Genomic DNA, 21,001 nt, shown 5'->3' on the forward strand with positions numbered 1-21,001 from the left:
CAGGTCATGATCTTGACTGTGCTGAGCATGGAACCTGCTTGGGAGGATTCTCTCTCCCTTTCTATCTTTGCTTCTCCCCCGCTTACACTCTTTCTCAAAATAAAGAAATAAACATTAAAAAAAAAAAAAGATAAAGACATCAATGTCAGTCACACTGGTATGTGGAGACCAGTTAGTGTGTTTTCTCCATTTCCTCTTTAACTGAACAAAAAACCAGGAGGCATGTTAGTAAGCCTTCCAACCTCCAACATATACATTGTATTTTATAGCTGGAAGTGACTTTGGTGGCCACTATAGTGTTAGAGCCCTTCATTTCATCCCTCGTACTAAGAATAAACAACCGGCGGGGCCATCCAGCTAGTATGTGGCAGATAGAGTCCGCTTCTCACACTTCACATGGAGTGCAACCTGGGAGACTGGTCACACTGCCACCCTTGGAGAGCTGCTGCTCCAGGTGGCTTCAAGGTGACTTTGGAAACTCATGAAAAGTGTCCGAGGAAGTAGGGGTTGCCAGGGCAGAATAGCGTGGCCCAGCTCGCAAGGGGCCTCCGAAAACATCCTGCCAGAAATCTTCCCTTATGTCTTCTTCTTTTATTCAAGGAGGCCAAATCAGATCCAAGAAACATTTTTTTCTCTTTTTTATCTCTAGACTCTGACAAAAACGCTGCCATTGTGATTATTCCGTAGATGTGCAAATCCTGATGCCTTAGAGGGTAGAATAGATTGTAACTCAAGGACGGGCAGGCAGTGGAGGCGGAGTGGGAGCTAGGCACCATCCAGCTCCGTCGTTCTTCTTTAAAGACATTGTGTCCACTCAGGCAGATCTGCCCAAGGCACACTGCTTCTCAGAGGCAGGGCTTGGACAGATTGTTCTAATAAGCATTTAGAATTGTGTTGTCAGATGCTAGAGGTGGTTCTTTAGCCCTGTAATTTCCACTCCTTCTTTGGAGTCTGAAAAAAGATGGGTCTGAGGTGAAATTTAGGATGGAGCTGTGGTTGATGAAGATTTGAGCCTGGAAGAGAATCAGGAAAAGTGCCTGCAAAATACAGGAGCATGGGATGTCGTGTGGGAAGAGCAGGGAAGCTTTTATTTATTTTTGAGAGAAGGAGGGAGAGAGACCAACAGGGAGGGAGGGGGGAGGGGGAGAGAGAACAAGAAACGGGGAGGGGGAGAGAAAGAGAGGGAGAGACAAGAGAAACCCAAGCAGGCTCCACTCCACACTGCCAGCACAGAGCCCAGTGCAGGGCTTGAAATCACGAACCATGAGATCATGACCGGAGCTGAAATCAAGAGTTGGATACTTAACTAAGTCACCTAAGTGCCCTGCTTGCTAAAATGATTTCAAGGAGGATCTGTAAAAATAGGCATTTCCTCAGAGGAACCTTTCTCCCGCTGCTGCTGCCACCGCCACCACCACCACCACCACCACTTATTTCTGAGTCACATATTGGTCTGGTATTGATCCTTGTGTCCACATCAGTGGCATTTCAGACTGCCCCATCAGAAATGACCTACAGGACAGAAAGGCACATGTTGCCATGGGAACACACCAGTGTCACACTAGAAGCTTGACAATAATTAATGGAGGCAAGACAGGGAACACTTCTTTTCTTGGCAGAATCAGCCGCTCTTGGGGCGTGGCTTTAAGAAAGTGTTTATTACTGAGAAATGCACCCCCCCCCCCAGGTCCATTGTCTTCAGTTTTCTCCATTGTTATCTCTTTTTTCCTCTTAAGAGGATGGAAGTTTAGTAATATAAAAATAGCTCTTGAAAAAAATGAAAACTATCTGCCAGATGGGAACTGAGTCTATTTCCTTTTACGTGGAAATGCGTACCATGGTTCTTGGTGTAGCATGGGATCCTTGCTGGCCACGCAGGGAGTGGCCACATGGATTACTCCGTCTCTCTAGCATGTTCTCATCCGCAAACAGTAATTACTATGCGGTTAGAATTAAATGTAGTAACAGTTACAACCACCTAACAAAAAGGTTAACATAGTTGGTCCATCAGTGGCCACGAAGAATTTTTAGATCTTGGGGGATTGGCAGGCTTTTTTTTTTTTAATGGTGTTTTAATTTTTTTAATATTCAAGAGAAAGAGAGTGAGCAGGGGAGGGACAGAGAGATGGAGACAGAATCTGGAGCAGGCTGCAGGACTCCTGTCAGCACAGAGCCTGACACTGGGCTCAAACTCATAAACCTTGAGATCATGAAGGTTTATTAGATCATGATCTGAGCCAAAGTCGGACGCTTAACCAACTGAGCCACCCAGATACCCCTAAGGGGACTTTGCAGTTTTAGGGACTGATGTGTTTCACTGTATAGCTCTGTGAGGTCACTAATACTTCGTAAAATTCATTTCTTGTGGTCATTGATCCCTAAATGTGTCCAAGTATTATGCCTGAAAACATTTAGAACCCCTCTGTGAAGCACACAGACCCTGAGACCTGGCAGCCGGGATACTTGAGTTTTAGCCTTGATCCTTGTTTTCCCTTGTATGGTGCGCCATCCTTTAACCTCATCATGTCTTGTTTACTATTGGAGGAGTGTAATGTGCCACCAAAGATGAGTGGCTTCCCCTGAGGTGAAATGTGGAGAAGTGTTGGAGAAGTGGAAAGGTGGTAGGGTGGTAATTTTTACTGTGTGGTGTGTAGCTGAGTTTGAATTAGCATCTGTAGAGCAGTAATAATGGTTTTTGGTTTTTTTAATGTTTATTTTTGAGAGGGGGTGTGCAAGTGGGGGAAGGGAGGGTGGCACAGAAGACTGGGAGCAGGCTCTGTGCTGACAGCAGCAAGCCTGATGTAGGCCTTGAACTCACAAACCAAGAGACCATGACCTGAGCTGAAGTTGGACACTCAACTGACTGAGCCACCCAGGTGCCCCTGCAGTAATAATATTTAAACTGTCTCTGTAACTCATGTTTCTCAGACTTGTTTCCTAATAAACTTTGAAGTACAGAGTCCTCATTATTGCAGAGCCCCAAGTGTAGAGGTTTGGGTATTTTCATGTCCTTTCCTCTCTGTCAAGATCCCAAGCAGCCACATTTTTCTCTACCACTTTTTCTTTTCATTTCAGTCTAGAATTTAATTTTAGGTGTCCGGATTAGAAGACTGTGGTATTAATCATCATCCTGGTTTGGAGGCATGTTTTCTTCTGGGTTTAAACTTGTCTTTCAAAAATTGAAGTATGTCACCTTTTCAGGCTCTTAGTGGGAAAGTTCTATCTCTAGCCTATAAATTTGATGTTGTCTCCAGAGAAGTATATTATACCTAAACACAGGGAGAAGGGAGAGTCTTCCCCCTTTTATTTTAAGTAGAATTGTTGGGAGGAAGATACTTGAGGTGCCCTTTGCTGGTAAAGAGACATTTTGTGTGTTTGAGAACACGATCGTGATTAGATTACTGTTTCATTTATGTAGCTGCCCTCTGAGATAATTATTGGTATTCCAGTCAGTTTATGGGTAAAGAGTTGAGAAGTGAAGCTCTGATTTGCCAGAAAGTGGGGAGATTGCAGCTTGACCATAGGCATTTCAGCATCACAGTTGCTATCTTTTACACCTAGCTGTCCAGCAAAAACTTGTTCCATAGGCTTCGTTTGCTCGAATCTGATGATTTAAAAGAGAAGTAGCCAGGAGCAGTAGGGAAATCTTAGGGAAAGGGAAACCCCATCCCCGCCTTGGTTTTATCTGGGGAGAATTGCAAAAAAAGAAAGTTGGTTCCTGAAAGTTTTCCTTTTTTTATTCCTGACTTTTGGAAGTTCGTGAGGTTTATTTTTTAATCATTTGAAGGAATCTGATCATTTTACCTGAAGAGATTTGCCTGAATTTTTTCTTCCAGTTTTTTCCTTTGTCAAATGCCCTAATGTTTCCAATGGCTGGTGCTTTTCAGGAACTTGAGTTGTGTCTGGGTCTGCAGTGAACCTTCCATAGCTATTCCGGCATGGCCAGTCACCTCTACATGGGGTCTGTGCGAGGTGGCATTAGACTTCATCAACCTGCTGGAAAGTGGACCTTTATCACCATCCTCCCCCACTCACGCCTTGTGTCTACATTTATGTGGAAAGGAGCACAGGTTCCACTGAGATTTCGTAGAGAGAGAATAGAGGCCTGGAAGGTCTTGCGTGTTTACAGTTGAGTTTTTAAAGATAAAGTCTGAAGGAACAGTGGTTAGACCTGATGGAGCCTGGGAAGATACCAGCAGCCCCTCAGTCTACCCTTTCCCCTCCTCTTTAGCTCCTTCTGATTCCATCCACACTGTTTCTCTCACCCTCAGTTAGGAAATGACCCTTTCTGTCCCTGTTCAGGCACACTTGGGAGACTGTGTACTGCACTTAGTAGAATGGCCCTGTTCTCCTTGCTCTCTAGGGCTTGGCACCAGGACACTTCAGGATTGAAACCGCACGGGTCAGCGGACCCAGGTCTTACTAGTCAGGTGCACAGCCATTGAAAAGGGAAAGACCTCAGGACAGACAGGAAGTATCAGTCTGAGGTGCTGCCTGTGCTAGAGGGGCTCTGCTGGAAAACAGAAAGGACAGGAGGGATGGAGCCACGCAGCGGAGGCGTGAGCTTGCTCTAGACCCTGTAGACGACAGACCCACAGAGAGTTTTCTGTATATGTGTCTTTGTCGTTTGCTTTATTTATTTAAAATGTTCACCTTCCCAGGGCCTCTTGGATTGGATATAATTGGGTGAAAAAAGAGACATTGGGGTAGACACATTAAACAACTGTTTTATTTTCTTTTCCTTTGTCCTTCTCAGGGGGTCACACCCTTTTTCTCAGCCCTTTGCATCCCTCTCACAGAACTGCCACTTGGAAATTCTCCTCATTGGGTGGTGTGTCCCCTTTTCATTTTGAGCCAGCCTTAGGAAACAGCCGAAACCTGCAGGTAGCAAACCTACTTTTACATTTAAAGAAATCAGGAAAAGTCATCCGGTATTTTGCCATGCATCTGCAGAAAGCTATGTGGGTGGCAGCAGTAGCTCTGAAATCCTTTATGGAAATGGAGTTTCTTTTATCTCTAACCTTCCAGCTTCTTTGCTCATTTGTGAATTGTTTGCTTGCGTGATTAAACAAACCTCTGAAGAGTGAGCACCATCTGTTAAGTAAACTTCTCTTGTAAGGATGTTAGGTAAATACTGCCCTTGTACTGAGCGAGTACACACGTTTTTTAACGTCTTGGTTTGGGTAGGAGAGTGCGGTAGGAGAGGGCATGAGCAAACTCTGGGCAGTAGCTCTGAGCCGGTCTCTGCTCTGTTATATGATCTGATTCTACTTTCTGCTGTCCTGTTTCTAGCCTAAACCCACCAAGGGACGAATGCGCATCCACTGTCTGGAGAATGTGGACAAGGCCCTTCAGTTCCTGAAGGAACAGAGAGTCCATCTTGAGAACATGGGGTCCCATGACATCGTGGATGGGAACCACCGGCTGACCCTTGGCCTCATCTGGACCATCATCTTGCGCTTCCAGGTAAGGGCACTTGGCTACCAACATTCTGCCTTCTCCGTGGCTATGAGTGTCCTTGTGGAAATGGCATCCTCAAGTCAGGTGTGCAGAGCTGTGTGTTCCATTCGCCACCTGTAATCACATGACAGCTACCACATCTTCCCTTGGTCTTGCTGGTCCCCGAAAGTCTTGGTTCTCCTGTCAGATAAGGGGGTTTCTGGGCTGTATCCCTGCCCACTGCTTCACTGGTACCTCCTCCAAACACCTGGTGTCTTTTCAGGAGCGAAGATAAAAAGGTTGTGGTTGATGTTGGGGTACTGGTAGTAGACTATCTGAACTTGACCAGATTGTAGCACATATCCTGGAATATTTTCAGGAGAAGCTACTTATGATTATGATATGTGTGTGCACTCTATTTTCACTTTCTCATTCTCCTTTGGATGTGAGGAAGCAGTTTTCAGGGGGAATGTGCAAAAACCTAATGCTTGTTTGAATCGTTGATAATTTTATGGGCTTGTTATACTTGAGAGGAAGGCTCTAAGTATAATACTAGAACTCTAAACCAAAAGGTACTCTCAAGGTCATTCTGTCCAGTTTCTTTATGAGGTAAGGGAGGAGTCTTATCCAGGATTACAAAGCCAATCAGGACTGCAATGCATACTTCTGACCCTTTAGGAGGGAGCTCAGAATTTCAGCACTGTGGAGCACCTCTGGCCTGATTAGTGGTTCTTTTTCCAGGCAATGCTTCCTGCTCTTGCTTTTCAATTAGAATTTGAAATGCAGGAAACACTTCTTAGCATAGCGTCAGGTTACTCTGCAAACAAATGTCCTTAACAATCCTGTCTCCCTCGTGGCTGTGTTCTCTGTGCCTTTCCTTCCTGTTCTGCCCCTTTGATATAAAATCTGATTGATTTTTCTAGCCAAATAAAAATCTCACCAAAAAAGGGCAAAAACAGAAATCAAATTATAGCTCTTTTTGTATTCTTAAAACTCTCAAGTCAGTCCATAACCAATCGTTTTCTTTCTCATTTCCCCTGAGACGGGGTTTGAGTTAGTAGTGTTCTGCGTGTTTACGTGGGAGGAGGCGGTGGGAGCTAAAATAGAGCTACCCACAGGAACTCCCTGAACGGTGGTGCCCAAGGCTGGCTGATCATCTGACTCCTTGGGAGAACTTTGTACTAACTGAGGTTACCCGGTGCACAGTCCCAGCTGTTCCATTTCGGTAGGCCTAAGGAAGGTCTAAGGAAGTAACTGCTGAAGGTGACATCACGAATGGACTTAATTACAACACCCAAGGACTGTTTTTGCAAACAGAATTCTTCTGTAGGTTTCTGTCATTTAGTTCTTGAATGATTTGCAAATGAATACCATTAAATTCACTAATAATACCTCTCCTCAGGCCAACAGAGGTGGAATTAGCAGGACCCTCCTTGAGCCTCACCTCAGCTTTGTAGAGTAAGAAGTTCTATCTCTGCTGCCTTTGGCTGTAGTAATCTGAGCGCAGAAGGGCATTCTAATGGTGACCTCTCTTCACATTGGGTCATTGCCCACGTAGGGGAGCTGCCACATGTAGCCCTTTCCAGGATTGGGTTAAGTCATTGACAAATTAGCTTCCTGGCAGCTTGCCTTTTTATGTACTTGAACTTGTAAATGCTGGTATATACTTTCTCTCTTTTTTTGTGAGGCGAGAAACTTAGGCTGCTGATGTTATAGCCTGCAGTGATGGTGCCTTACATGACCTAGCTTCCTCCAGCAGGCTTATCAAATCATCACCCATTTCACAAATATTACTGATTTTGCATCAGCCAAGGCCCCGCTCACTTTCTGCCTCCTCTGTGAAGCTTCCGTGTGTTCTACAGAGAGCTCTTTTTCTTCCAGTTCCTGAATATACAGCCTTGTCTTATATTCCCTGTGTGTGTGTGTGTGTGTGTGTGTGTGTGTGTGTGTGTTTGTCCCCAGAACTCTCAGGCTGTGCCTGCCTGTCTGTGCATAGCAGGGATCCACTAAATACTAATGATGACACACAGGTTTTATTCTACCCCTTTAAAAGAGAGTAAAGGATATTGTGGGCAACTGGAATGAAAGCCTTTGACTTTGCCTCATATAAATAGGGCGTTGTCTTCATTTCAGAAGAGTAGGCTGTGTTTCTAAATGAGCAAGTCTGGAAAGAGATTCCCTTCTTCACCCAGAAGCATAGAAAGGTTGACAGGGGTTAATGTGTGGAATTCCACCTGCCTTTCCTGATGAGTCTGTGTCTTATCCCTTGAGTAAGGTTATATCACATTTACTTTGTGCACAAGAACTGAAGGTCCTAATGATAATGTTTGGAGTTTATGCAGACTCACATCACATACTTACCACAGTTAAAAAAGGATACTATTTTTAGAAGTACAATTATTTCGATTTCTAGGTGTTTTTCCTAGTTGAAAGTTTCTGACTTGTTCATCTTGTATTTATATATTTTATCCTCCTCCTGTCTCTTTCCAAAAAGAGTACTGGGTCATGTCTCTAGATTAAATGGGAAGACCTGTGACTGGGGCCAGGGCAAGGAAGCTTGGATTGGCTAGAGCTAAAAGATGATGGGGGGCCTGCTGGGCCACCACTGTTTACCCCCATCTCCATCCCACATTGTAGTATTATTGTCAGGAATCTAAAGACAGAGGGTATATAGAGCATTTGTTTAAAATCACATAACTGGTAGGCAGTCCCTCATCCAAAGAGCTAGTATTTATGGTTCCTTATTATGAACTCAGCACTTGATATTCTTTCTTCCTTTAAGTGCACGACAGCGCTGTGAGACTGGCCACTGTTGCTGTTGCCATTTCTCATATGGGAAGCTGAAGAACTTGCCCAGTGACAGTAGAGGGTGGAACCTAGCTTTAGACCTAGGCAGTCTGATGTTGGTGTCAGTAGACCCGGCTCTGTGTATAATGTTGCTTTTATGTTGCCAGTGAATGGCTTATGAATGCAGACTGTCTTAGTGCATTTGACTGCTATCACAGACCACCACAGACAGGTAGTTTACAGACACTATCAGTTCATTTCCCACAGTTTTGGAGGTGAAGTCTGATCAAGCCAACATGGTCTGGTGAAAGGCCCTATTCTGAACTGCAAATTTCTCCCTGTGTCCTGACATTGTGGAATATGCTAAGGACCTCTCTGGAGCCTCTTTTATAATGCACTGATCCTGTTCATGAGGGTCCTATCCTCATCAACTAGGCACCCCCCAAGGTCCCCACCTCATAATATCATTACCTTTGGGAGTTAGGATTTCAACCTAAGAATTTGGGGGAGCCACAGACATTCAGACAATAGCACAGACCACAGAAGCAGAGTGTAAGTGCATGCTTTCTCTGAGAATTTGGGTCACCTTTTAGGAAAAGGTATATGTGCTGTCCTCATCTATGAGGGACACACATCCTGGTGTGAAAAATAATCGGTTATAAAATACTGAAGCAGGTATTTTTGTGGGGTCTAATGAGGTTCAAGTGATTTATAGTGTGAACCACTGAGCTAGTATTAGTTGGAAAGATGGGCTATATTGAGGTTAGAAGTGACCCCCAATGGGTAGTTCTGGGAAGTCATGCAGGTTAAGCAGTCTTTGCTTCTTCTTACCTCCATGCAAAGTAAAAAACGTAGTTGGTGTTTCTGTGAGGTGAGCTTTGAGGAACGTAGTTTTCTTTGGCACAGTAGATAGTCTACAGGACTGGGTTGTGATCTGAAGTTTACTCTTCATGTTTAAGGCCTAGTCTTCTCTGGCAGTCATGAGGCAGCTTGACCCATCTGTTCAATTAATACTTCTTTGTACATCTTAGATCCAGGATATCAGTGTAGAAACTGAAGACAACAAAGAGAAGAAATCTGCCAAGGACGCATTGCTGTTGTGGTGCCAGATGAAGACAGCTGGGTGAGTGTGAGCTCCTAGGGGATCAGGGGCCACTGTGCCTAGGACAAGGTTCCGCTGCAGTCATCACTTCTGAGGTGTTGACAAGTATCTCTTCCACTGCTTCCATTGAGAAGTCTTGTTAACTCATAAGCAGTTGCTAGCTGACATTTCAGCTACCTCAGAGCATGGGAGGAGTTCTGATTCAAATTCTGGACCTGTCATTTCTGCAGTCACTTTCCCTCTCTTTGTTAAGGACACTCAGAGAGCATCCCTGAATTTTAAAACCCAAAAACCATGTTTAAGAAACATATCCATGATATTTTTAAAAAGCAGTGGGTTTTCTCCTCCTTTTAAATTTTGCTGCTTTTGGGGAACCTTGTGTTATAAACTTAAAAGTAATCTTTATACATTATCTTGTCTCAGTTTTCCTTCCTTTTATTCTTTCAGTGAAATTTTAGTGAAAATACTTTCTAGAGAACTGCCCCTGTTACGTCACTCACTAAAATTGCTGGAGCTTGTAGTACTTAGAACCGATTTCTAACTGGAGTTACTGTCAGAATACTTTGAGGACAGTTATGACTCTAATGGACATGATCGATTAACAGTAAGCATGAAGCCCATAAAGACTGTATCTCCAATAAGGGCATCAACTTAGTTATTAACCTGTAGTCAACCAGAGATACAAAGTTGGTAATGTCCAGTATGGTACAGAATACCTGAATGATGAGGGGTAGGTCTCAAACATAGGGGAGTTTTTCATGGAGATAACTTGGTTTATAAGACTTTATTGAAGTCAGTGACCTAAGAAAGAAGGCTGAGTGTTACGTGAATCCTAGCTGCTTCTTCTCCCCAAGTAGCGTGTGAATTCAGATCTCAGTGACTGCAGGGCCCTGATGTCTCTGCTGGCAGAGTAGAAGGCCAGTGAAAGTAAAGAGGCCTCGGGGCATCTGGGTTGTGGTCACTTTTCTTCTTTAAGCTAGGTTTTTAAATCTAGGACACAGTACACAATCGTTTGGCTGGTTGACTTACCAAGAAAGAAAAGCCATGTGGATGTGTATTTTATTTTTATTTTATAGCATGCTGAAGTTGAAGGAGTGTTTGCTCTGACTTGATTGTCCTTTTGACATTTACTGCCTCAACATTTTTACAGTGCTTATAAACTTAAACCCTGCATTTCTCAAAATTGTAAATCTTTATTTGGTGATTCTGTTGATTTTTCTCGTGCTTGGTCTCCTCTAGCTACCCGAATGTCAACATTCACAATTTCACCACCAGCTGGAGGGACGGCATGGCCTTCAACGCACTGATCCACAAACACCGGTAAGTCAGATCTTTAGAAATCATGCTGACAGTTTGGGGGTAGAATGTTGACACTCTTATGTTAGCAGATCTGGGTGACTTTTGATCCTCAGATCCATTGCCTTAGATGTTGCACCATGGTGGGAATTCCTGCATTCCATGTGAGGAAAATGTGAGAGAATATGTAAATTCTCCCAGACAAACAAGTTTGCCCATTATCTATCTTCAACTCTCTTAATAAACTTTGAAGTGTTTATTCAAAAATCAGGATTCATTGTTTGATGATTAAATAGTACTAATATTATAGAGTTTTACTCAACTAAGAGGCAGTTTCTACCATTTTTGGAGTAATGATCGTGTCTCATTGGTCACATGTGTTGTCAAGCCATGGTTTTTGTCATGTTCCACTGTTCTGCATAGGCCTGACCTGATAGATTTCGACAAACTAAAGAAATCCAATGCACACTACAATCTGCAGAATGCATTTAACCTGGCAGAACAGCACCTTGGCCTCACTAAACTGTTGGATCCGGAAGGTAAGGATGTGAGGGATGAAAGGTGGGACAGTTAGGATCTCTAGGAGTGTGGGGCCAATTTAAAATCTGCTTCCTGTCAGTTTTTTTATCTGTACAGTATGCTTTGGGAATTACTGAAGGAAGAGGGGCTTAATTTTGGTGTGGGAATTACTTGAGGATTTGTGCAAAGGATTATATTTGAAAAGGCCTTGAAAGATGAGTATGGTTTAAACATGATGGGAAGGAAGGGGCTTGCTAGGCAGAGGCACTTGCATGAGCAGAGGTGCGGAACCAGGAATGAGGAAGGTGTGTTTGGGGACTAACAGTTCGTTGGGAATGGTGTTTAGAGTAATAATAGGAACTATCACTGGAAAGGTGGGTCGGGACTCTACAGGTTAACATTTTTAGAGGTTGTTCAGCAGTCAGTGGAAGTTCTTTAGCAGGTGTGCTCAAGGAAGGGAACCTGCCATAGGCTCTCAGCGAATGCTTGTTGACTGACTTTCAGCCCAAGGTGGCAAGCAGCGATGGGATGGGATGGGTGCAAGACTCGGGGTGGGGGGGTGTGGGAAGGAGCCTTGTAGGAGGCTGTACACTGTTTGCTCTGAGCAAGAAGAGATTAAGTGAAGAAGGTGCATCGGGAAAGGGGAACATGTAGGTGGAAGAAGGGTTAAGACTTGTCGTCCCTTTTTATGGCTGACTGCTTCTCTCCACTCCCAGTCCCTGCAGCAGGTGACTGACTGCAGGTGACATGGAGTTGACCAGTGTGGGGCATTCGCTTGAGCTGTTATAGGTACTTTTTCTTAATTTTGAAAACCATTTGAAATCTAAGAGGACTTGTTTGTAGTACTGGAGCTTTTTAGATCACAGCTCTCAGCTGTGAGCAAATACTACAGAGAAAACTGTGAGTGAAAGTTTAAAGTTCTTATAAATATAGAACAGGAAGTTGAACTCCCCAAGGACAGATCGAGGTCATGAGGCTGCCAAGCACGCTTGCTCTTTCCAGTGCATCAGATCCACTGATAAGTTCACTATACAGGAAGCGGAGATAAAATTATCTTTGTGCTAACCCATTAAATGATTTCTTAATATAAACAGAAAACTAAAATTCCTTGGGCTGTGATTAATCTTCCTCTTAACTCCTCCTTAAACTATGGGAAGACATTCTTCCTTAGCTGTAGCTCTTTGTACTTTGCTAAATAATGGGTTTTTTTCCTACCACGATGACAAATTGTTTTTAATAACTTGCCCATTAGTTAATCTTTCTAATCACTTCCCAGTATGAAAAGAGGGATTGATGTTTCCCAGATCACAAGACAAGGAGCCAAAAAAAGGTAGTTGAAGTCACTTGTCCAGTTTGATTTTGATTATTAGTTGTCCTTAGCTATTGTTAGTTGTTCATTGCCCCAGAGAGCCATCAGCTAAGATATGATTGCAGATAAGTTACAAAACCACAAGGTGCCTTCTCACTTCTTCCCAGTCATGTTAACATTTTGTGTTTATTATATTGTGTACAGAACCAGCCTTTTTTCCTGGCCTTCCTCCATTTCTGTCTCTTTGGGGTGTACGTGGATGGGGCTGAGCAGATGCAGAGTCGGCCACTGGGGACTCTGGAGGGGAAACAGTAGCTGCTTTTCTGGCCCCCACTGCCATAGGTGGCCTCGGTGACACTGGGCAGGAAGCTTTCCTGCCCTGTGCCCTAGTGTTCTCATCTTAAAAGTAGAGAAACAATCCTGCCTCACACAGTGGAGCCAGGAGGATAAAAGGCACATGTGTCCATGCATTTTGAAAAAGAGCCTGATTATCAGTTAAGACCCATTCTGTATTTTCTCTTCTCCATCTGTCCTGAGCTTAATACTTCACTCATATTGCCATACCTTGAACACTTGCCATCTTCAGGCTTTTCTTCCTCCCTTGGTGAATACTTTTTGACTCCTCACTTTGTGAAAGGAATTTGAGAGGTAGAGCGGCACCAAGGTTACCAGGACACAGGGTTTCTACTGTTGGGGACTTAGTCTTATAAAAGAAAGAAAATGTATATGAGTAAGTTATATAGTACCTGGCAGAGAGTGGACTCTGTGTCTGTGTAAACAGAGTCCTTAAGGGAACATAGGAGAGAGACAGTAATTCTGACTGTCGGGATCAGAAATAACTGTGTTGGAGTGGTAACTTTTCAAGTGGACCCTGAAGGATAGTAAGAAGGTGATGGGGTGGGGAAGGACGTCTTAGGCAAAGGGAAATTGTGAGTAAAGGGAAGGAATACTAGGAATTGTGGGAGGGAGTGGCATGCAGATGTTGAACAGTCCAGTTTGGTTCATGTTATGCCTGAGAATAGGCTTTCGAATTAGAAATGTCTACAACAGTGGTTGGCTCTTATAGGGAGCCTGATAAATACTCAATGGATGGATGGATGGATGGAATGAAAGGAAGGAAAGTTATGGCAGAGGATTAAGAGGCTTAGACTTTATTTTTGTAAATTGTAGGGCACTTTTGAGTAATTTTGAGCCAGGAGAAAGTATGTTCACAGCTGTGCTTCTGGAACATCAACCAGGTGCAGTGTGTAAAGTAACTTGGGGGTAGGGGAACTCAATGAGGAAGCTGTTGCTTCAGGTCTGGTTATGTGACCATGAGAGTCTGAACCATGAATGACAATAAAGACTCCATAAATAGAATCATCTGGACTCAGATTTGGTGACTAACTGGATAACAGGTAACAACAAGGTAAAGATGTCCAAAGACTGAATGATTGGAAGAAATTCGGGTGGCATCAGCATAAATGAGGATTCAAGAAGCACAGACCCAGTTTGGGAGTAGAATTGGAAAAGGAGATGAACGTGGTGTGCCTAGATAATAGCCACATTGCTAAGAATTCTGACCGAATTCTTGCTGTATTCTTTATTTTTCTCTAGTTGTTTTGCATTTATGTTGTTTTCTTGGTGGCTTGGGATCATGTAGAGAAAGGATTGTGTCTCTTTAGACTTTTATGTCCTTACTGCAATAGTAGAAGGCATTCATGAATATTCATATCATAAAAGTTGGTGAGATGGTTTCATCCTCATTAGCCTTGTAATTACTGCACCGATGGCAGAACTCTCAATATAAAAATTGAAGACACTGGCTGTGTCAGCGTTGGGCTGTCGTTCTGGGTTGTGCCTGCTGCCTGGGTGGTGGCACTCCGAGCACAGTACTGAAGGACATCTCCTGGTTACAGATATCAGTGTGGACCACCCTGATGAGAAGTCTATTATCACTTATGTTGTGACTTATTACCACTACTTCTCTAAGATGAAGGCCTTGGCTGTTGAAGGAAAGCGAATTGGAAAGGTGAGTTCACACTAATTTTATAAGTTGGGAGATGTGATTAAAGCTCGTGTCTTAATGTACTGCCATCAGGCCCCTGTTCTCCTGTGCACTCATCAGTTCAGCCAACAGCAGCTTGTGGTGAACACTTCTCGTGCCAGAGAAGTAGGCAGAAGCCTTTTTGTCCCTAAGAGTAACTGGAGGTACAAGTAGCTACAGTGTTTAGGGAGGGATTTGAAGGGCATCTCAGACCCGGAGACACTCCTCCTCCACCTTACCAGAAAATGGGGTGTTGGAAATCTGAGTCTTTGACGTAGTAGGTATGAGATCCTATTTATCCAGTTGAAAAGACCTCACTATTAGGCTTCTTATTCTCATTTGGCTGATGTTCACCCACCGTGGTTTTCAGAACACCTCAGAAAATTCATGGGACAAGACCATGCAAAATAGAGCCCTTTTCATTTCTCTAGGAGTTTTGGAGCTTAGGCAGCAGAAGTCATTCAGAATCTTAAACCCTTTTGTCTGTGGGTTGGGAAGTTACAGAACCAATTACACTTGAGTTAAGCTGTCATTGCTCACAAATAATGGCTACAGTCTGAGTACCTATTAACAAGCGGTTCCTCTAGTTTAAAATGCTTGGGCCAGAGTAGCAGAGAACTGTTTCAAAGCCAGTCATTAAGTGTGCATGTGCTCATGTAGGGTTATAATCATGTTTTTCTTACTTGGCAATACGATCTTTTCCATTTTTCCAACTCTCGTTTACAGGTGCTTGACAATGCTATTGAAACAGAAAAAATGATTGAAAAATATGAGTCACTTGCCTCTGACCTTCTGGAGTGGATTGAACAAACCATCATTATCTTGAACAATCGCAAATTTGCCAATTCTCTGGTTGGGGTTCAACAACAGCTTCAGGCATTTAACACTTACCGCACTGTGGAGAAGCCGCCCAAGTAAGATGCAGATTGGAAAGCATTACCATCAGTGTGGCAAGAGAGATGACTGCAGCAGGACCCCTGCTTTCTAACTCACATGATCTCCTCACTTAATGAGTGCCTGTCACAAGTGGCCTGTCCTGCTCCTTTTCTTCTCACCATGAGTGGCTGAGCTTTATTACAAACCACGCCCTCTGTGAGCCCTTCCCAGTGGATTGTGCCCCTGGTCTGGTATACGTGATGCATGAGATTTCTAAGAAATAGTACAGATCTCTTATACCAAACCCTTGTGCCTGATGTGTTCCAGAATTCCTTATTCTTTGGATTTTAGAGAAGCAACTGAGTACATGGATATTGTTATTATAAGACTCCCAGGAGACCTGAGGTAGTAACCCATTATCAGGCCTACTGAGAAGTCTGTAGCAGAATGTGTAAATATTTGCCTTGTGTTGAATAAAGACATATAATAGTTTTATATCTATCTGTTCAGACCAGTTTTCTCTTTCCCTAAATTTGACTTTTCACTTCTTTTTGAAAATTCTAATTGACAGATAATGATTATGGACTTTATCCCTTTTTATAGTTGGACAGTCATTCCTCCTTTTTTTGTAAACCTGCTCCATTGAGAATTCCTTGCTGCAGTCTCTGAAACCCATTGAGAGTTATACTAGGTAGTCATTTGAAGTAATTCTTGTTGAATGCATTCAGCTGTGCTCTCTGAAGTCCATTATCCAGGATGTATAATCTAAACCTTGAATGAAGCAATTAATAAAGGAGTGGTTCCGTATGTCACCATGAATCTCAGTAACAACAGCCAACCAACCCCACCAAAATTCCACAGTTGGGTGCATTTTTTTGAGGTCTCTAATACCCCAAAACTAATGTACTATGTTCTCTCTAACCTGAGTTGCACATAAATTCAACCAGAGATAAATGGCTTTTAAAATTATGTGGCTGTGGGAAATGGTTTTTTTCCCCAAAAGCAAATGAAAGAACAGCACATGTGTATTCTTTCTGTGCTTAGGTTTACTGAAAAGGGGAACTTGGAAGTGCTGCTTTTTACTATTCAGAGCAAGATGAGGGCCAACAATCAGAAGGTCTACATGCCCCGGGAGGGCAAGCTCATCTCTGACATTAACAAGGTAAAGTCAGTCCATCTGGTCCTGTTTGGATCTTGACCTTTACTGCTTCAGGGTCTAGGTCTTGATTGCCAAGAGGGCAGTCTGAATGGGTCTGTCCCAGCCTGCTTTGAAGAGTGACAGTTGTGTCTGGGGTTTTGCAGGGGGTCAAACAAATACTTGAGATGGGCTAGTCTGTTGGAGTTTGGGGAAGGAATGTTAGATTTTATCAAACCAGCCTTAGTTTCTCTCTACCTTGTTACTCTCATTTGTCCAAGGCCGTCGACTCCGGCATCTTTATTTTTTTTTATTTTTATTTTTTATTTTTATTTTTTTTAGTGTTTACTTTTTAAGAGAGCCAGCGAAGGGCAGAGAGAGAGGGTGACACACACTCTGAAGCAGGCTTCAGGCTCTGAGCTGTCAGCACAGAGCTTGACACAGGGCTCAAACTCCCAAACTGCAAGATTATGACCTGAGAGCCAGAGTCAGACACTTAACCGACTGAGCCACCCAGGCACCCCAAGTCCAGCATCATTAAATTGTAAAAGGGACAACATGAAGCCTTATTTCATGTGTCTGGAATCTCTAGAGATTTGAGCTGTTTCAATCAGAGAAGCTGTCCAAAAGTTTCCACCGTTGGCCTGTTTTATCTGTAATGATAGAATTTCGCAGAGGGTATTATTTTCAAGTAGAAATTTGAAAAATGTAGAACTGTGGTCAGTGGTACACATTTAGATTATTTTATATTATTTTTTAAATGTAAGATATATTTTATAGAAATTAATTTAATGTGGACTTTTGGTGAGGATTTTGGAAAAATGCTCAGATGTGTGAATTGAAAACAAATGGTACAAAATAAAGGAGGATGTGGGGGGGTGCCTGGCCGGCTCAGTCGGTAGAGTGTCCGACTCTTGATCTTGGGGGTGAGTTGGAGCCCTACGTTGGGCATAAAGATTGGTTAAATAAATAAAGTGTTGAACAAAACAAACAAACAAACTGCCTGGTTTGGGGTGAAAGATTCATAATATGATTTCTGAGAAAAATGATTTGTCTTTTCTACGTGATCAGAGCTGTTGAACATAACTTTGTTTCCTCTCAAAGTAAGAGATATATAATTCAGTTCTATTGCTCCTTAATCTACCCAGATATAACAGAACCTTTAGATGAAGATAGGAGAGAGTGTTCCTATGCAGCTACACTGAGAGAAAAAGATTTTTCTCAAGGCTTAAGAGTCCATGAGGGTGGAAACAGGATGCGCCTTTTTAACTTCTCAGGCCTTACTGAGAAGTACTGGCCTTTGACTGTAGAAAGTTCCTTGAACACGGCAGGAGACTGTTCTTTTTCACCTCTGCAGGCCTGGGAGAGACTGGAAAAAGCGGAACATGAGCGAGAACTGGCTCTGCGGAACGAGCTCATCAGACAGGAGAAACTGGAACAGCTCGCCCGCAGATTCGACCGCAAGGCAGCTATGAGGGAGACCTGGCTCAGCGAGAACCAGCGCCTGGTGTCTCAGGTTCTGCTCTCGACCCTCTTCGGGGACCCACTCCTGGGGTCATCTAGGAATGTAGACCATGCCCACGGGCTGCAGGGTAGCTGCGCGTCAGCACCCACTTCTCTGAACTAACTCATGTCCTCTTGCTCACTTCCCATGAAGAGGATGTTTATCTTTTCTAACACACTTTGTCTTCTGTTTATCTAACTTGTCATAGATTTGAAAGCAGCTCAAGCAGTTTGTTTAGAGCCAGTGAGTGAGTGTGAACTGCTCCCATTAGAAACTTTTAGAAATTTCTCTTACCTTCCATCTTTGATCATCTGACATCTAAGGCAGTTAGACTGGTCACGAAATAAATAAAAGTGGCTTTCTTTTCTACTTGGCATACGCACTGTCACCTGCTCCAGTCACATAAGTGTAAGATGCTAGATATGAGCTTAGACCCTGTAGTGAAATGAGAAGTTGCTGATGGGCTTTGGAGAGGGCATCCTAGCTCGAGCAGGGTGTTCTGAGTGTCCGTCCTAAGGAAGGCAAAGACAGACCGGCGTCTGGCGGGGCTCAAGTCAGTGTGGCCGTAGGACCACCAGAGATGGTGTTCAGGATTCATTCTCTGTCCGTGTTTCTTTGCTCCAGCTGGATGACTTCTTCTTCTTCTTCTTTTTTTTTTTTTTTTTTTTTTTGTGGGCTTTTCCCCTCCCATTTCTCTATAGGACAACTTTGGTTTTGACCTTCCTGCTGTTGAGGCCGCCACGAAGAAGCACGAGGCCATTGAGACAGACATCGCCGCATACGAGGAACGTGTGCAGGCGGTGGTAGCAGTGGCCAGGGAGCTCGAGGCGGAGAACTACCACGACATCAAGCGCATCACAGCAAGGAAAGACAATGTCATCCGGCTCTGGGAGTACCTGCTGGAACTGCTCAGGGCCCGGAGGCAGCGTCTTGAGATGAACCTGGGGCTGCAAAAGATATTCCAGGAAATGCTCTACATTATGGACTGGATGGACGAAATGAAGGTAGAACTTGAGTGAAAAGAGGCCAGAGCAGATGTAATGGGGTCTCCCTTTTCTGTGACCCACCCGCTGACCCCACAGCATACAGTGTGCCACTGGTCCGCTTTCCCTTTCTATAAAGCCACAGGGGGGACACATTACCCATGGGAAGATTGTTAGTTCAAGAGTTAAATGGGATGTGAAATGTGAAAAAGTTGTATTAAAGACCAGTTCTGTAGTCAGAGGTCAGCTACAGTGATTTAGACTTACTTTAGATCTGTTCCACAGCAGAGAATCAATCAAATTATGGTTTTCTCCAGTTTTGATTCTTGAGAGTTGACCTAGCTTTCCATCTCATTGATCTGTGTTTGAGTGGCTCTAGTTTGGGGAGGGGCCTGGGAAGGTAATGTGGGCAGGTAAGAGAGTGGTAGCCAGTGTGGGCAGAGTGCAGGCTGGGAACCACTTGAGATTGTTGGTGCTGGAGCTGTGTAGTCTTCTTGAGCCTCTGTTCTCTGTTTTTAAGTGGAGACCGCACTGACCACCTACCTCAGTCCGTTGCAGCAAGGACCAAGTGTGGTAATATGTGTTCACATCGTAGGACGGAGCGGGTTCGAAGTGGCTGTCAGTGTCAGTTTGTGCTTCCCCTTTCTCACTGGACAGCCCTGAGCATAGAGTTACAAGCTTGCCTCCTGCCAGGAGACTGCCCTGGTGCCGAGTCCCCGTGCCCGTTTGTGTTCTCTGCTGCAGGCGGTAGAAGGCTCATCCGTGTCACGCAGCCCCCCCGCTGGAAGGCTCTTAACTTCATAGCTAGAACAGAACATGGCAGTTTGTTAGACGGTCCAGTGAAACCCGCTTTATCTCAGCACACTATGTTCCCAAGCTTGACCTTATGCAAGGGATTTCCTTCCCAGGCTGTAAGGCTTCTTTTGCCTCACCTCTTGAACTGTTCCTGGCGGAGGGGCAGGGTCACCTCACACCATCAGTTTGCCTCTCTTATTGTCCGAGATTTTTTGTTTTCTCAAGTGTGGTCTGTGTTGACCTTTTAAAGTAGACATGTTCATAAAATCTAGCAGGGAGGTGCTTTTCATTTTATAAATCATGCTGTACGTTATAGTTCAGAGTTTGGGCCAGAGACTTCCCTCAGAAGTAGGAGTGAAGTAGGAATTCCATCTGGAGAGGAGGTCACATGAGGCACCCAAAATGAGCTGATGGAAGAAAGAAAAGACAATGTTAGTGGATTCGAACTTAAGTGAAAGAAATTGCTCAGGCTCTTCTGAACATGAAGCATGACCCTGTTTATTTGGTTAAACATGTGGTTTGTAAGCTTTCAACTAGATTCTTCTTCTATTGGTAATACAAGTATCTCAAAGGCCTAACAATAAGCTTTTAACTGAGGAGAACATTCATTTTGAGGGGTCCACAAATTCTAGGAGATTTCTTTAAACTTTGACGTGAATAATCCTGTGACCTTTATCTCTTATCTTTTTGGATAGAGTCTTCTAGCCCCAGGGTACCTGCCATACCGGTTCCCACCGCTCCCTTTTTTTCTGAATTGTTCTTAGAATAGTTGTGACTTGCTTATTCCAGGCTAAATCACCTTTAGTTTATCATGTTTGTCTTGATGAAAGCTTTCGGATTTGTTTGAGTTTGCTCCGATTTGCTTGTCCTTCTCCCCTAGAGATGTAGGGCTGGAGAGAGTGCACAGTGTGGTTGCTGGCTCTCAGCATGTCCAAAGATGACGAGACTCTGAAGACAAGGTTGTGTGTACAGATGTCCTCTCTGTTTTCTTTGGCACACAGGTGCTATTACTGTCTCAAGACTATGGCAAGCACTTGCTTGGCGTGGAAGACCTATTACAAAAGCATGCTCTGGTTGAAGCGGACATTGGCATCCAGGCAGAGCGAGTCAGAGGCGTCAATGCCTCTGCCCAGAAGTTTGCAACAGACGGGGAAGGTGAGGATGGACTGTTGCAGACATGACTTCCTCATCACCAGAGATCCATTTGTATAGAAGTAGATGAGTTGTGTG

At 43.8% G+C, this 21,001-nt stretch overlaps 1 protein-coding gene across 5 annotated transcripts in view; it reads left to right on the top strand.

Moving 5' to 3' along the window:
* The window catches only part of SPTBN1 (spectrin beta, non-erythrocytic 1), a 196,822-nt gene that overhangs the window by 129,862 nt on the left and 45,959 nt on the right, over positions 1 to 21,001 (top strand). For all 5 annotated transcript variants that reach the window (XM_029937358.1, XM_029937359.1, XM_029937361.1 and 2 more), the window contains 10 exons: positions 5,293 to 5,466; positions 9,258 to 9,349; positions 10,568 to 10,648; positions 11,048 to 11,163; positions 14,351 to 14,463; positions 15,205 to 15,392; positions 16,399 to 16,516; positions 17,847 to 18,005; positions 18,695 to 18,997; positions 20,773 to 20,926. In XM_029937358.1, the coding sequence (XP_029793218.1) occupies positions 5,293 to 5,466; positions 9,258 to 9,349; positions 10,568 to 10,648; positions 11,048 to 11,163; positions 14,351 to 14,463; positions 15,205 to 15,392; positions 16,399 to 16,516; positions 17,847 to 18,005; positions 18,695 to 18,997; positions 20,773 to 20,926 (1,498 nt within the window). The remainder of the gene's footprint in view (positions 1 to 5,292; positions 5,467 to 9,257; positions 9,350 to 10,567; positions 10,649 to 11,047; positions 11,164 to 14,350; positions 14,464 to 15,204; positions 15,393 to 16,398; positions 16,517 to 17,846; positions 18,006 to 18,694; positions 18,998 to 20,772; positions 20,927 to 21,001) is intronic.

This window comes from Suricata suricatta, chromosome 4 (assembly GCF_006229205.1).
Source record: "Suricata suricatta isolate VVHF042 chromosome 4, meerkat_22Aug2017_6uvM2_HiC, whole genome shotgun sequence".
In the NCBI taxonomy this organism is placed as follows: Eukaryota; Metazoa; Chordata; class Mammalia; order Carnivora; family Herpestidae; genus Suricata; species Suricata suricatta.